Raw genomic sequence first — 15538 nt, forward strand, 5'->3', positions numbered from 1 at the left:
CATAGACCCCGCTTTACTACGATTTCTGTCCACCATACATACCCCTTATCGGGCCCGAACACCAATCAGAACAGGAATGGTAATACTCGAGTAAACCGGAATCAAGAGTCTCATACCCAAAGATCCCCAAAACAGTCCCCATGGCTTGTCAATTTCCCTCGACCAAGCCCTTGCTGGCTCGAGTCCATTGACTACCAGTGAGGTTGAGCTCAGAGTTAACAGTAAAGGTCGTTGGATACACATCCAAGCGACACCAAATCAAGTACAATCAAGAGAATTTCAAGTGATACAGTAAACGGTCAAGTAAGCCATAGAGTACGAGAGTGGCAAAGTACACCCTCATCTCACCTAGCATAAACAATAATCACAAGTAGTCCAATCATAGATTTCAAGTACAAGAAAGCCACGGAATAACAAACATGTGAGTAGTAGACTCACCAAGTCAAACAAAGCAATTTCACAAGTTTTCGCCCGACGTAAGCCTCGGATCACCGGCACACCCTATAACAGTCAAGAAAGCACAATTGAGACTCGGACACGAGTCGAATACCTCTTAAATGAACTATTAAGGCAAAACCAAATATAGCTTGGAATGGAAAATACATGACATTTAGGGCTAAAAGTAGAAACCAACCCCAAAACCTTTCATTTCTATCCAACCTCAACCCAAACTCACAAGAATCCAATATCCTAAACATTTGGACAGCATTTCCTTTAAAATTTCATATTTTCCATCCTATAACAACCATTAAAATGCATCCAAAACAACCACAAGCACACAAACAATTCATAGGCCATTCAACACACTTCCTTAGGGTCACAATACCCCTCAATCATAGCCAATTAGAAGCTCAACAACCAACCATAGAAAAGCCCTAATTAGAAATCCTAAATCTGAAATTTTCCGCACAAGCTGAAATCTTCCGCAAATAACCGTAATTAACGCACAAGGGATCCATTTAACACAATTTAGAGCCATCAATTCAAGGCCAACCATAACCATCATATGAAAACAGAAAAATCTCCAAAAAATCAGAAATTTAGCTAACTCCACTTTAATCCGTGAAATCTTCCATAAAATAACCTAGTTAGCTACCATAAGTCACCAATTTACCATGATTAGGAACAAAGAATGAGTTTCCAAGCAAAATACCTTAACTCCTCAAGAAAGGTAGTAGTTTAGGGGTTTCTACTCCAAAACAATTCCACCAAGACCTTTAATCTTCCTTAGCAAGTCACTTTGGTAGACAAATTCAAGATTTAATCGGTTGGATTTCAAGATTTAAGCAAGAAATGGAAGAAGTAGTTGAAGCTTTCTTTTCTTTTCTCTCGTTGAGAGGTTCGGCCAAGAGGTTGGAAATGAAGATGGTTTCTTGGTCAAAATTGAAGTTTTTGGTAAAGGTAAGAAAGTTAGGCAAGTCCAACTTTGACTAGGTAAGTGACACTTGGCCCTTTATTGTTGCTTGAAGTTATTTTCTTATCTCCCCATGGTTAATCCGTCTAGGTAACCTCTAATTATCTCCTAACACCTAGTAATTAAATCCCTTTATGCAAAATTTAACTTAATTGGCCGAATTTCTCTCACTTATGCACTAGCGGGTCCCACGTCTAATACACTCTCCTAATTTCTCATGAACTAACTTATACTAGAAAAATAATTTAAAAACCATATTTACTGATAAAATATTGATAAAAGTAATATAATAAAGAAAATATAAAAAACGTGTGCACAGGAATAAAATAATGCCTAAAATAAATTTTTTTTTCTCTTTTTTTTTTCTCTAGGTTCTCACACCCTCTCCCCCTTAAAGAATTTCGTCCTCGAAATTGCTCACCTGGGTTACTAAATAGCTCAGGGTACCTCTTTTACATCTCCTCCTCCACCTCCCAAGTTGCCTCTTCTAGTCCATGATTCCTCCACAAAACCTTCACTAATGGGATTTGTTTATTCCTCAGTTCCTTAATCCTTCGATCGAGTAATTGTACAGGTCTCTCTTCGTAGGTGAGTGCTTCATCTATGTCAATCTCCTCAGGTTGCACAACGTTGGTTGGATCAGGATAGTACTTTTTAAGCATCGAGACATGGAAGAAGTCATGAATTCGGGATAAACTTGGCGGAAACTCGAGTCGGTATGCTACTTTCCCAACTCGTTGAAGAATTGTATAAGGTCCTACAAACCGTGGTTGAAGTTTCTTTCCTCTACCCACAGTGACACTTCGTAGTGGAGTGACCTTAAGAAAAACACGGTCTCCAACTTCGAACTCCAAATCTTTCCTTCGATTGTCCGCGTAGCTCTTTTGTCGGCTTTGAGCTGTTTGGAGTCTTTGACGGATCAACTTAACCTTTTCTTGTGCATTCTCCATCCAGGGAATGGTTGTTGGATCTAGAACCTTATTTTCCCCTACTTCATCCCAATAAATGGGCGAACGACACTTCCCTCCGTAGAGGCTTCATACGGTGCCATTTGAATGGACGAATGGTAACTGTTATTATAGGCGAACTCCACTAAAGTCATATGTTGGCCCTAATTACCCCCAAAATCTAGAATACAAGTCTGTAACATATCCTCGAGGGTTTGAATTGTTCGCTCCGACTGTCCATCCGTCTGGGGGTGATAAGTGGCACCAAGGTTGCGCTTGGTCCCCAAGTTCTCCTGAAACTTTTGCCAAAACCTCGATACAAAATGAGGATCTCGGTCTGAAACTATACTCACTGGGACCCCATGTAACCTCACAATTTCATCCATGTACAACCGAGCCAACTTATCCATGGAATACTTCATATTCACAGGTAAGAAATGGGCTGATTTGGTTAACAGGTCAACGATCACCCAAACAGCATCATGTCCTTTCTGAGTCTTTGGTAATCCAGAGACAAAATCCATCATAATATTTTCCCACTTCCATTCAGGTATCTCAAAAGGTTGTAACAGTCCAGAGGATATTTGGTGTTCAGCCTTGACTTGCTGGCAAACCAGACAGGTTTTTATATATTGAGCAATCTCCCTCTTCATCTTATCCCACCAGTACAACCGTCGCAAGTCCTGATACATCTTATTACTACCAGGATGGATCATGTATTTCGATCGATGGGTTTCATCTAAAATCTCCCTTTTCAAGGTTTCATCATTAGGCACCACTACCTGATTCTGATACTTCAAAATTCCTTCAGGACTTACACTGAAATCAGGCTGTTCTCCTTTTTCCACCTTATTCCTCCACTTCTGCAACATGGGATCCTCAGTCTGGGCCTCTTTGATTCTGTCTAATATAGCGGATGTCACCCGGATATTTCCAAAAGTTACTTTTTGGCATCCCAATTTAGGGTTCCACTCACTAACTGCTCCTAACATCTCCCACTCCTTGACCATCAACCCCGCTACTTGAGCCTTCCGACTTAGGGCGTCAGCTACTACATTAGCCTTACCCGGATGGTAGTTGATCGTGTAGTCATAATCTTCTAAGAGTTCCATCCACCGGCGTTGCCTCATATTCAACTCCTTTTGGGAAAAGAGGTACTTAAGGCTCTTATGGTCTGAATAAACCTCAAAGGTAACCCCGTATAGATAGTGTCTCCACTTTTTCAGAGCAAAGATCACTGCAGCTAACTACAAGTCATGGGTCGGATAGTTTTGTTCATGGGTTTTCAATTTCCTAGAGGCAAAAACAATCACGTTCTTGTTTTGCATCAACACACATCCCAAGCCTTCCCTCGAAGCATCAGTATAAATAGTGAAACTGTCCTTCCCATTAGGCAAGGCCAGAATAGGAGCCATGGTTAACCTTCGCTTCAATTCCTGAAAACTGGCTTCACACCTAGTATCCCACACAAAACGACCATTTTTCTTCGTCAGGTCGGTTAAAGGGCCGGCTAGTTTGGAAAATTCCTTAATAAAGCGTCTATAGTACCCAGCCAACCCTAAGAAACTACGAATTTCAGTGGGGTTTTTTGGCCTCTTCCATTCAGCCACTGCCTCTACTTTCGCTGGGTCTACCGTGATACCTTCTTTTGAAATCACATGTCCCAAGAAAGAGATTTTCTCCAGCCAAAATTCGCACTTACTAAATTTAGCATACAGCTGGTGATCTCTTAGGGTTTGTAAAACTAATTTCAAATGCTGCTCATGTTCTTCACGGGTTTTTGAATAGACCAAAATGTCATCAATAAACACTACAACAAATCGGTCTAGGTAGGGTTTGAAAACCCGATGCATCAAATCCATAAAGGCGGCAGGGGCATTGGTCAACCCAAAGGGCATGACTGCAAACTCAAAATGCCCATATCTAGAATTGAAGGCAGTTTTTGGTACATCTTCCTTCTTAATTAACAACTGATAATACCCCTGGCGGAGATCTAACTTTGAAAAAACCACTGCACCTTGCAACTAGTCAAACAGTTCATCGATATGGGGTAGTGGGTATTTATTCTTAATGGTCATATTGTTTAATCCCCGATAGTTGATACACAATCTCAAAGTTCCATCCTTCTTCTTAACAAATAGCACAGGTGCCCCCCAAGGAGATCCACTCTCACGAATAAACCCACGCTCCAACAGGTCTTGCAACTACAACTTCAACTCCTTGAGTTCAGCAGGTGCCATTCGAGAGGGGGTCTTAGAGATAGGTGACGTCCCTGGTAATAGGTCAATCCTAAACTCTATCTCTCTCTCCAGAGGTAAAGTTACTAATTCATCAGGGAATACATCCGGATATTCACTCACTATAGACACATCTTCAACCCTCAACTTATCAGTGGGAGTGTTTATAAGAAAAACTAGGAACCCTTGTGCCCCTTTATTCAGTAGTTTCCTAGGTTGAATACTCGAAATCAATACAGATGAGGCTAAACTACCCCTTACATCTAGCCTTAAGGTCGCCTCCCCTGGTATACGAAATTCCACTACTTTCCTCTTACAGTCAAGTTGTGCATCGTATTTAGCTAACCGGTCCATACCCAATATAACGTCGTACCCTTTAATAGCTAAACTTATAAGACTCCCCAAAAGCTTCCCTTCCTACCCAAATTGCACAATTAGCATACATCATACCAGGAATCAAACGTTGATCCCCGGTAGGGGTACTAATTTCTAAGTCATAAGGCAAGCTAACAGGTTTTATATCAATTCTGCACATAAAATCGGGGTTAACAAAGGAATGGGTAGCACCGGGGTCTATCAAAATCCTGGCTAGACGATGGAAAACAGGGATCGTACCTTCTACGACCCCAGATGAATTAGGTACTTGATGTTGCTCAAGGGAGTATACCCGAGCTGGCACCTTCGGCTTTGTCCCTTCCATCTTGGACTGCCCTGAGTTGGCCTTCGACGATTGGGTGGTTACTCTCGCCTCCCAAGGTAACACCTGGCAGTTGGCTATTTGATGCTCCGCACTCCCACAACGTAAGCATTTTCTTTCTTTCCTCCAACAGTTTTCCTTAGTGTGGTTTGGTTTCCCACAAAATCCACAAGGTCCACGAGAAACCGAGGCTGAACTTCCCTGTGAGGCACTTCTCTATTGGCCCCGTCCATTTTGACCACCTCTTAGCGGAGTCCCTCGTGTCATTCCCGGTAGCCTTCCTCCTCCGGCTCCCCTTCCAAACTTGGGAGGGGTACCTTTATCCCCTTGAGCCGAGCTACTCGCAGAAAATCCCCATTTTTTCACCTGGAAGTTCCTAACTTGAAGCCTTGCATTTCGAACTCGCAAAACATTCTCCACGGCTTCACTAAAGGTATTGATCTGGGCTACTGCCAGATCCTTTTGAATTTTCACATTTAGCCCCTGAATAAAATGCCGAACTCTCCTTTGCTCTGTCAAAAGGAGTTCAGGGGCGAACTTGGATAATCGAGTAAGCTGGCTCTCGTACTCAGCCACCGTTTGAGTCCCCTGACGGAGCCTAATGAATTCGTCCTCCTTCTTTTCCTGGACTAGAAGTGGAAAGTATTTCGTGTTGAAGTCCCTCATGAAGTTGACCCATGTTCTTGGTGTTTGCTCCCGGTGCCACTTCATCCGTATCACGTTCCATCAAGAACGGGCGGCCCCTTCCAACTGGAAGATAGCGAAAGTAACCTGTCTTTCCTCTAAATAGTGTAGGGCGGCAAAAATGTCTATCATTTTCTCCAACCACCTTTCGGCCACGTTCGAATCTGGCCCTCCCAGAAATTTTGGTGGAGAGAACTTTTGAAATCTCTTGAGGGCCCGATCTTCACCCTCTACTGGATTGCCAGGGTTCCCAGGTTGCTGGATTGCCAGGGTTCACCTGGTTTTGCACTACGTGAGCTAACAAATCAGTCATTTGCTGCATAACAATAGCTATTTGAACATTAGGATCAACCCTAGGTTCAGGGTTTGGTGCAGACGTGGTTTCCCTAGTACCCCCTTCAGTTGTGGGTTGCCTAGTACCGCGCCCACGGCCTCGTCCACTACGAGTGCCTTCCATTGATCTATGTCAATCTAAGGTCGAGGCACAAATATAAAATTAAAGGGGCCTATAAACATAGTCATATAAGCATGAACAAAGAACCAAAAGTAAACACCACATAAGGCATATATACACATAAAGCATTTATACATAGAACACATAACTGTTTCAAACAGTCATACAAGAGCGGTCAAGCAAGTATATACAAAAGTAATCCCATGGAGCTAAAAGAAGGTCTTCCAAAATACAATGTACAACCTAGGTCCCAAAAGTGCAAAACAACTAACCAAAAGCTTTTCCTAGGTATCCCTCACACGGGATCAAAACATGGCCCAAAGAACTCTAACCTAGTTCTCAATTGAGCCAACTGACTCCTCCCCAGAGCTAGAGCTTGGGGCGCCTCCCTCGCCTGGAGCTCCGTCACCCGGAACTCCCCCTAACACATTAGCGCCAATCACTCCCTGGATTAGCGCCTAACACTTGTTAATAATACCACCAGACCGGTCTCTAACCTAGTGAGACGGCCGTTGGCTACGTGTAACTGCTCTCGAAGAGCATTCGTCCGCTCCTGCTCCATGGCTACGTCCCCCTGGAGCTCCTGAATCCGATCCGCCTGCATCCTCATGATGCCTCTCACACGCTGCAGCTCAGCGTGATCTCTGGCGGTGGCATGCCTAAGCCTCCTTCTCTCATCTAACACGGCCACGACCACATGGTCAGCGTAGGAGTAATGCTGGCAACGACCACAGTGCCTAGTCTGACTGGCCGTGCTCCAACGCTGAATCGGTCCTCCGGGCCTCTCCTCGTAATCAACGACGCGAAAACGCCTCCGAGGTGGCCCACCTCCGCTCCCACTAGCTCCGTCCATGTCCTATAAGGATATCCACAGTTACACCTTAGACAGAGTAATCATACTTAAACATATCCTAACACAATCCCCAAAAGTTCTAAGAATCAGGTTTCACGTTCGCCCAGGTTATTTCTAACCTAGGCTTTGATACCACCTGTGACAGCCCCACCTTCCCCTATCGCGTAACAAAGGGGTTAGCGGACTGCTTGCCCATCTCTCGCCAGAACTACTAAGACGGTAATACACAAACTAAAATGTTCTGAAAACTATATAGATATGAGTGCTCCTAACGATTCAACAATCACAAAACTGAAAATGAAATCGCAACTGAAAGTGAATAGTGACTGCCACATCACAATCTAGCCGGAACCTAATCGAATACAGATAACGTTATATAACTCTAGAGAATGACCATTCCAAACCAAATATAAAGCATGAACATGATTAAACGGTTTTATATACATACGTTTGTAATTTACAAATCAAAAGGAAAATATTTGGCTCAAGGTACAGTTAGGGTTTTCCAACTCCCAAGGAGCTATACAAAAGTGTTTTTATGTGACAGCTCCACCTCTCCCTAGGGTGAACCCTAGGGTATCAGCGGGCTGCCTGCCCAGCTCTCGCCAGAACTCAGTCGTTCAAAGAACTAATATCATCAATGAAACGGATAGAACATCTTCCAATACAGGGAATTAAAACCCTAATTAAAACATAATCACTATTTTAACGTTCCAACTTAGTATATGTATCATCACATGCCAACTTACCACTCCACACTCAAAATTACATAGCATAAGTCATACTTAAAAATTTAAGCTTAAACAAAAGTTACAACCTCAAAACGCAAGTACGAGCACAATAAAGCTAAGGAAAACAAAGGGAATGGGGTGAGCTAAACCCCAATGAGGTTCCAAGTAAACACAAGTAAACACATAGTCACATAAGGTCACAAATAACCAAGTAAGCATCGTACAGTAGAATAACAATTAATCACAGTTCAAGGATACAGGTGGCTTTCAAAAGCCAAAGATCCACTTGAACTTGATCATAATTGCCTCCTGTTGACACTCCGTTAACACTTGTATGCACAGTATAAAAGGGTCCGTAGAACACCTCTTTCACCAGTCTCCGTCCACCAATCAACCCCTAACTGGGCCCGCACTCCATAACAGTAGTTTGGTAATACTCAAATATACCGATTTCCAGTGTACAGTAAACAGTCCTCAAGGTTTATCGACCTTCTCGACCAAGCCCTTGCTGGCTCGATACGACCGACTCACCTATGAGGTTGGGTACCCAAACAGTAACAGTAGTTGACGGGATATCACCCAAACAACTCAATCACATGCATTCATAGAGATATCACATCTCATAATAACAATATATATAACTTCAGTGGAAACAAGAGAGATCGAGTGCGGTAAAGTACACACTCGCCTCCATTTTATCAAAACAGTGTTTCGCTCCAACAGTTATCAATCAAGTATTTCAGATATTTCACATAACAGGTAGCAGGTAGTGGAACACTCACCTATCAAGCAAAAGTAGCAATCGACGTCAAACGTCTCAGTTACGATCACCTTCGTTTCCCCAACCTAGGTCAACGAGTGAAATCATTAACAATTGGATTCATTCCTTACTAAAGTATAGGTTCATTAAGAAACCGAGTGAGTAGTCTAGGCTACTTAATTCGGCATGCAATAAGGTCCATAACATGGTAAAATTTCATGAGAAAATAAGTTTAGTGTGTACATGAAAGTTCGGCAAAAGAAATGTTTCATTTAGACTTGAAGGTTCCTTATTCGGATTAAACAGTCTTGCCCGGCAGTCTCGGGAAAATAGTTATAATTCACTGTAGAAGAGTCAGAATTAGGTTCCGTCAGTGCCATTAGAAAATAGGTTCACAAGGATATATTTTTGTAGAAGAAACCATTTCCAAAATCCAAACATAAGTGGTTCAAAATTAAGCAACCAAAAGAATTTTCTGGACAGTCTCGGATGAACAGTAACAACCGGGTAGCCAATTTTCAAGACTTGCCACGAATCGCTCGGGATGAACCACAAAATGAACTTGGTACCGTTTTAAAGCTCTAAGAGTCTACTTTCAAATGCCACAAACGGCACGCAATTCCGATCATTGAGTAAAACGTTATGACCTTCACAAAATCACTGGTCAGAAAATTCCTGGACCTAGTCCAGTTTTGCCTCTTCGCTCATAACTCAAGATTTATCCAACCAAATTGGCTAATTTTTTGTAGACAACCTCCACACACATAACCCAACATATATCCCTCACACTTGCTGCCAAATTAAGCACGAAATTATCAAAGCAAAACGGGGCAGCAAGCCCTTAAAATTTTCGGACAGCACCTCCCCCAATTTTTCTAACTTTCAACCTTTCATGATTTGTACTCCAATCACATAACAAGTATTAGATCTACTAAAAAGGGGTTCAAAAACATGTTAATACCTCATACACGCACATGAAAAAGGGCTAGGCATTTCATCAAACACATGGTGTGCATACTAACAAGCTATACCACTACTTGATTGATTCATGGGACTAACCCCAAATATCAACCACAATAACTTGCAATTCATCATTAAGGCTTAAAGTGGATGATATAACATCATAAAACCCTAATTTAAAGATTACTTACCTCACTTACAAGTTGCCCAAGTCACCAATCAATCCACCACAATGAAAACTTTAAGCTTGGAATAACCTCAAGGATTGAAGAAAGTTGTCTCACAACTCTAGATCTTTCTCCTTTGGATTTTTGTTCTTAATTTACTAGGGTTAAAAACAAGTGTATGGAGCTCTCTCTCTCTCTCTTTTTTTTGCTAAGAGGTTCGGCCATCTAAGGGAAGAAAAGAGCCATGTTTAGTTTTTATTTTGTCTTCTAATCCTTAGTCAAACAAACCCATGGCTAGGGTTTGGCCACATGGCTCCATTATTGTCCTAACCTTTCTTAATCTTTGACTAATGCCATTCTTACCTTTCCAAATGCAACAATAATTATTCAACACCACTAATAAAAGAACACTTGGACAATTATAAGTGGTGAATTATTTACAACCTAGCTCAAGGAAATATTTTACTTCAAGTAAAATGAATTGAAATGAAATGCATGGAAATTATTATAACACATAGAAAATAATTTGTAAGGGCATATATTAAATAGTCTAAATCTTAGAATAGGGCATATAAATAAGGAAAATTACGGTTTAAAGAGAGGGTTCTCACATTTTACACTAGCTCAAAGCATTTTTCAGAATGGTCATTGGTCCTAAAGATGGGTCCCTGTAAGGAAAACAAAATTAACGGGGTGAGCTTTCGCCCAATGAGGTATCATCACCCAAGCATTCAAGGATTACCAAAATATAATGCTACTTATGTCAATTAGAGAGTAAAAGGAACAACCATTATACATCATTTAGAGAGTAAAAGGATACGGACGGCTCTCAAGAGCCCTCTTCCTCTTTTGCCGTACTTGATCTCACCTCATTGCCTCTCTATCAATGCTTAAGAGTAACCATTACCGTAGACCCCACTTTACTACGATTTCTGTCCACCACACATACCCCTATCCGGGCCCAAACACCAATCAGAACAGAAATGGTAATACTCGAGTATACCGGAATCAAGAGTCTCATACCCAAAGATCCCCAAAACAGTCCCCATGGCTTGTCAATTTCCCTCGACCAAGCCCTTGCTGGCTCGAGTCCATTGACTACCAGTGAGGTTGAGCTCAGAGTTAATAGTAAAGGTCATTGGATACATGTCCAAGCGACACCAAATCAAGTACAATCAAGAGAATTTCAAGTGATATAGTAAACGGTCAAGTAAGCCATAGAGTACGAGAGTGGTAAAGTACACCCTCGTCTCACCTAGCATAAACAATAATCACAAGTAGTCCAATCACAGATTTCAAGTACAAGAAAGCCACGGAATAACAAACATGTGAGTAGTACACTCACCAAGTCAAACAAAGAAATTTCACAAGTTTTCGCCCGACGTAAGCCTCGGATCACCGGCACACCCTATAACAATCAAGAAAGCACAATTGAGACTCGGACACGAGTCGAATACCTCTAAAATGAACTATTAAGGCAAAACCAAATATAGCTTGGAATGGAAAATACATGACATTTAGGGTTAAAAATAGAAACAAACCCCAAAACCTTTCATTTCTATCCAGCTGTCGCGCCCCATTTTTTACAAGAAAAATAAATTGTTTTAAAAAGTGAATTCTTTATTTGAAAAATGATTTCTGATTTACAAAGAAAGTGGGTCTAAATGGGACTTGAAAATGCGACGATTTGACCTATAATATAGTTTAAAAAGGGTTTTTGAAATAAAAATCGGAGTCGCCACTTGGTATAGAGTTAAGGTGTACCAAGTCACCTAAAATGAATTTTTTAAAGAAAAATATAGAAAGAAACCCCTTTTAAACGACTCCTAGTCCACGTAAACTAATGAAAAATGTTCGGGAGTCACATTTGACGAAGGGGAAGGCAAGGATGAAATCCAAGGCACCCCTTCGACCTAGCCAAGGCTAGTTACGCGATTTAGTCAAAGATTTTCTTGTTTTAACCAAAGCATTTATCATATTTGGATGCACTATATGAATGCAAACCCTAAACCTATGAGGGTATCGGGGGGTCAAAATATCTCCTCAAAGCTTGAATGGTGCCAGTCACATTAATTGTGATGCCCAATAATGACTCTTTGGAGAGGTCACGAATAATGCAAAAATATGAGACTCTAAGAAGAGGAAAAAAAATAAAATAATTATAGAAATATACATGTCTTAAAGGAATGCATCATGTCGGGTATGGGGGACTAATGTTCGTGACTCAATTTTCCCTTTTAATAGAGGAAATACGAGCGTGCTAAGGCTAAAAAAAGCCAAACTCGTCCATATCCCATATTCAAGGGGTTTCCCTAATCTAATCAAGCAAATGCCCTATCCTAATCCTAATTCTAAAATGAAATGCAATTCTAATGTTATGTATCACACAAAAAGGGCAAGTAATATACATATAAGGGAAAATATGGGGAAAGGGGTATACATATATAAGGAAAATGTCATGCAATATGGTGAAAGAGACCCTAAAAAATAAAGACATGCATGAGATGAAGGCATGCGAATGTACTAGCGAGGGACGGTCCTATTGGATCTAGCATTGGACTAGCCCACATCTACGCTCTCTCACAAGCATTGGACTTGCAAGAGCTCGAGGGGACAACCATGACTAGCATTGAACTAGCCACAGTTACGTGCATTTGCATCCATCATATACACATATATAAGTAATGTGCATAATTAAAGCAAGTAGACATGTGAACACGTAATTCACATAACACATAAGCATGCATATCTAGATGCCAAAACCTAGGAAAGCGATTAAACACATAGCACCTAAGCATGCAAAACACATAAGGCAATTAAGGCCCTAACTATTACATTTTTAGAGGGGAAGGCCTACTAGAATCTAAAAGGGGAAATGGAATGAAATAAATAGTTAAAATAAATCTAACTATTACAATTGTGGCATTCAAGTGCCTTCCCAAATGATCAAAAATTGAACTAAAATTAAAGCGAAATTAAAGAACTAAAGAGATAAATAAAGTGAAAATGAAATGAAACACTTAAAGTCATGCAATTGCACACATAAGGCACATATATGTACATAGGCCAAATAAAGTCAAAAATAAAGGGTAAGGTGTACCTCTCTTGAGTTGGAGCTCTAATGGGGGTGAAATCACTTATTTATCTTCCAAAATAAAAGAAAAGGTCAAGGTACCAATTTATTTGGGTAAATTAAAGAAAATAGGCAAACACATGCTCACTTGGACCCAAAGTTCTTAAAATCATGAATTAAGTGCAATTTAAACAAAGCATAGTAGTTAATTGAAGCAAACAAGCAAATAAAAGTTGTAAAATTGGAGCTGCCAAGGACCAAATTGAGGAAATTATTCCATTGGTTAGGTCATAGTAGCATTAACCAAAAGCCAAAGGGATGAAATGCAATTCTTGAAACCTTTCCCATGCAAACCATGCAAACTAGTACGAAGAAAGCTTCTGCAATAGTAGCTTTGCAACTTCAAAAGATGCAACTTAGATGCATTCATGCAATCATTAGATTTCTTTATCCAACTTAGATGCATTCATGCAATCAAATTAGATGACAAAAGGCTGATTGATTTGTTAACCAAACAAAAAATACTAGATCTTGGAGTCAACAGAAAAAACACAGCATACATCCAGATAAGGCTCGCAACAAGCTAAAGTTCATTTTCCAGCAAGCTTTGAATCATGATTCAAGTGTTTTAAGGACTCACACATGCAAATTGAAACCAATCTTCCACTGCCCCTTTCCACACAAGACTAATTAACAAATTAGAAGAGGTTAAAGCCTGGTGGATAGTCACGGAAAAGGAAAACAACAAAGCAAGTGCGGCAACCCTTGCTCTGCTGCAATTTCATTTTCGCAGACAAATTTCAGATTCAAACGCACGCTTTAACCAAGACTTTCTCAACTAAACATCAAAGCTTTAATCCAGACAGTAAGATCACTGAAATTTAACATCTAATCATGCAAAAAGAACTTCAGAATAGGATCACTAAGCTTTTATAGCTTTCTCCTTTCTGGTTTGCTTTCCCTGCAACATTTCCGGTTGCTGGGTTTCTTTCTGCAAATTGCAGCCGCCATTTTCACAACTCTCAGCTACTCAGATCTATTGGACATTCAACACAGGGCAGGAAAGAAAACTATAGCATGTAAACAAAACCCAAACCAGCCCTCTGACAAGAATACCGACTACCTTAGCTTTGATAAACCAAATTTCTAGGACAAGAACACGCAATGACTGGAGTGGACAAAACAACGAGAAAAAGGAAGAAGAAACAGAAGCCATGCACAACTAGAGAAAATTCAATTCTAATCAAATCAAGCGCAACTTCGATCATCCTAAAGAGAATGCAGATGGCATGGTTTTAACGAAACCCAGCAAATAAGCAAAGGATCAGCTTTCAGTTTAGCAGATTTGGGTTCCATTTGAGATTGAAACGAACAAGAAAAAAAGGGTTGAAGAGTACCTGAAAAAACCTTTTGGATCAAAATCAGGGTAGGAAAACGCGTGAAGAAGAGACTGCTGGAATCGTTTGCGGCTTCGAACATGTAACAGGGAGTTGAGACTGACCAATTCAGGGCCAAATTCGAGGGTCTTTCTGATGTTTTCTCTCCAAGATTTCAGAACAAGAATTCTTCCCCTGACTTCGTAATTTATACAGAAACCAAAATCCAATCGGATTGAACAACCAGACAGGAGATAATCATGCCGCAAGGTGTACCGAAAATCAGCCCGTTCTGTCGAAAATGTTGCAGAAATTTCTTCTTCCTTTTCTGGTTTTCTGTCCGCCGCCCCAGCTCTTCACTCAGCCGTAGCTCCTCCTCTCCATCTCTTTATCTCCCGTTCAGTAGTCACCAATCTCTCCTCAGCCCGTAGGTTCTAGTTCCTTACTCTCAGCCGGCAACCTCTTTTCCTTCTACTTTCCCTCTGCCCTCTGTTTTTCTCAGCCCAAAAGCTTGTCCCTTCTACTCTTCCGAAGCTTTTCTTTTTACCGTTCGTTTCTCTCCTTCCTTTTCTACTCCAGCCCTCACCCACGGTTCCTCACTCTTTCACTCTCAAAACTGCGTTTTTCTTCTCCAAAAAAAAACCCCGCCGCCAACGTCTTCTATTTTTTATTACCTTTTCCCAGATTTTTCCCAGCCCTTTTTCTTCCTCAGTTTCAGCCGCCGACCCCTTTTTCTCCTCTCGGGTTCTCTCATGCCCAGATTTTCCCCCGTGAGCTTTTCTTTTTTTTTTTTCAAGCTGCTTCTTTCTTTTCTTTTCTGTTTCAGCCCTACATTCCTCTCAGAAACCTAGCCTTTCTTCACTCAGCCACCAACAGGTTTTTTACCTCTCAGCCCCAAGACTTTCAGCCGTCACCCATCTACTCTCCCAGCTCCCCCCTTTTTCCATCCGCCGTCCCTTTCTTTTATAGCCCAAAGATTTTTTTAGCCCTAGCATCCGATGGTTCCCCCCTACTTGATATCTTTCTCCTGCTTTATAAACCCTTGGATGGTTGGTTGTCCTATGAAGTTCTTAGGGCAGGGATGAAAGCCAAGTGGACTGATCAAATGGAGCATAAAAAATGAAACCCCGTGGACAAGGAGCTGGAAATTTCTTGTACCTACGTTTTGCAAATAAAAATGAAGAG

General features: G+C 41.1%; 1 protein-coding gene across 1 annotated transcript; it reads right to left on the bottom strand.

Annotated features, from left to right (window-relative positions):
* Positions 1-1866: 1866 nt before the first annotated feature.
* Positions 1867-3371, bottom strand: LOC140021241 (uncharacterized). Its single transcript, XM_072072007.1, has 3 exons — positions 3144-3371; positions 2736-2966; positions 1867-2232 (listed from the first exon to the last, which is right to left on the bottom strand). The coding sequence occupies exons 1-3, from the start codon at positions 3369-3371 to the stop codon at positions 1867-1869; spliced, it is 825 nt and encodes a 274-aa protein (XP_071928108.1).
* Positions 3372-15538: the final 12167 nt, after the last annotated feature.

This window comes from Coffea arabica, chromosome 11e (assembly GCF_036785885.1).
Source record: "Coffea arabica cultivar ET-39 chromosome 11e, Coffea Arabica ET-39 HiFi, whole genome shotgun sequence".
In the NCBI taxonomy this organism is placed as follows: domain Eukaryota; kingdom Viridiplantae; phylum Streptophyta; class Magnoliopsida; order Gentianales; family Rubiaceae; genus Coffea; species Coffea arabica.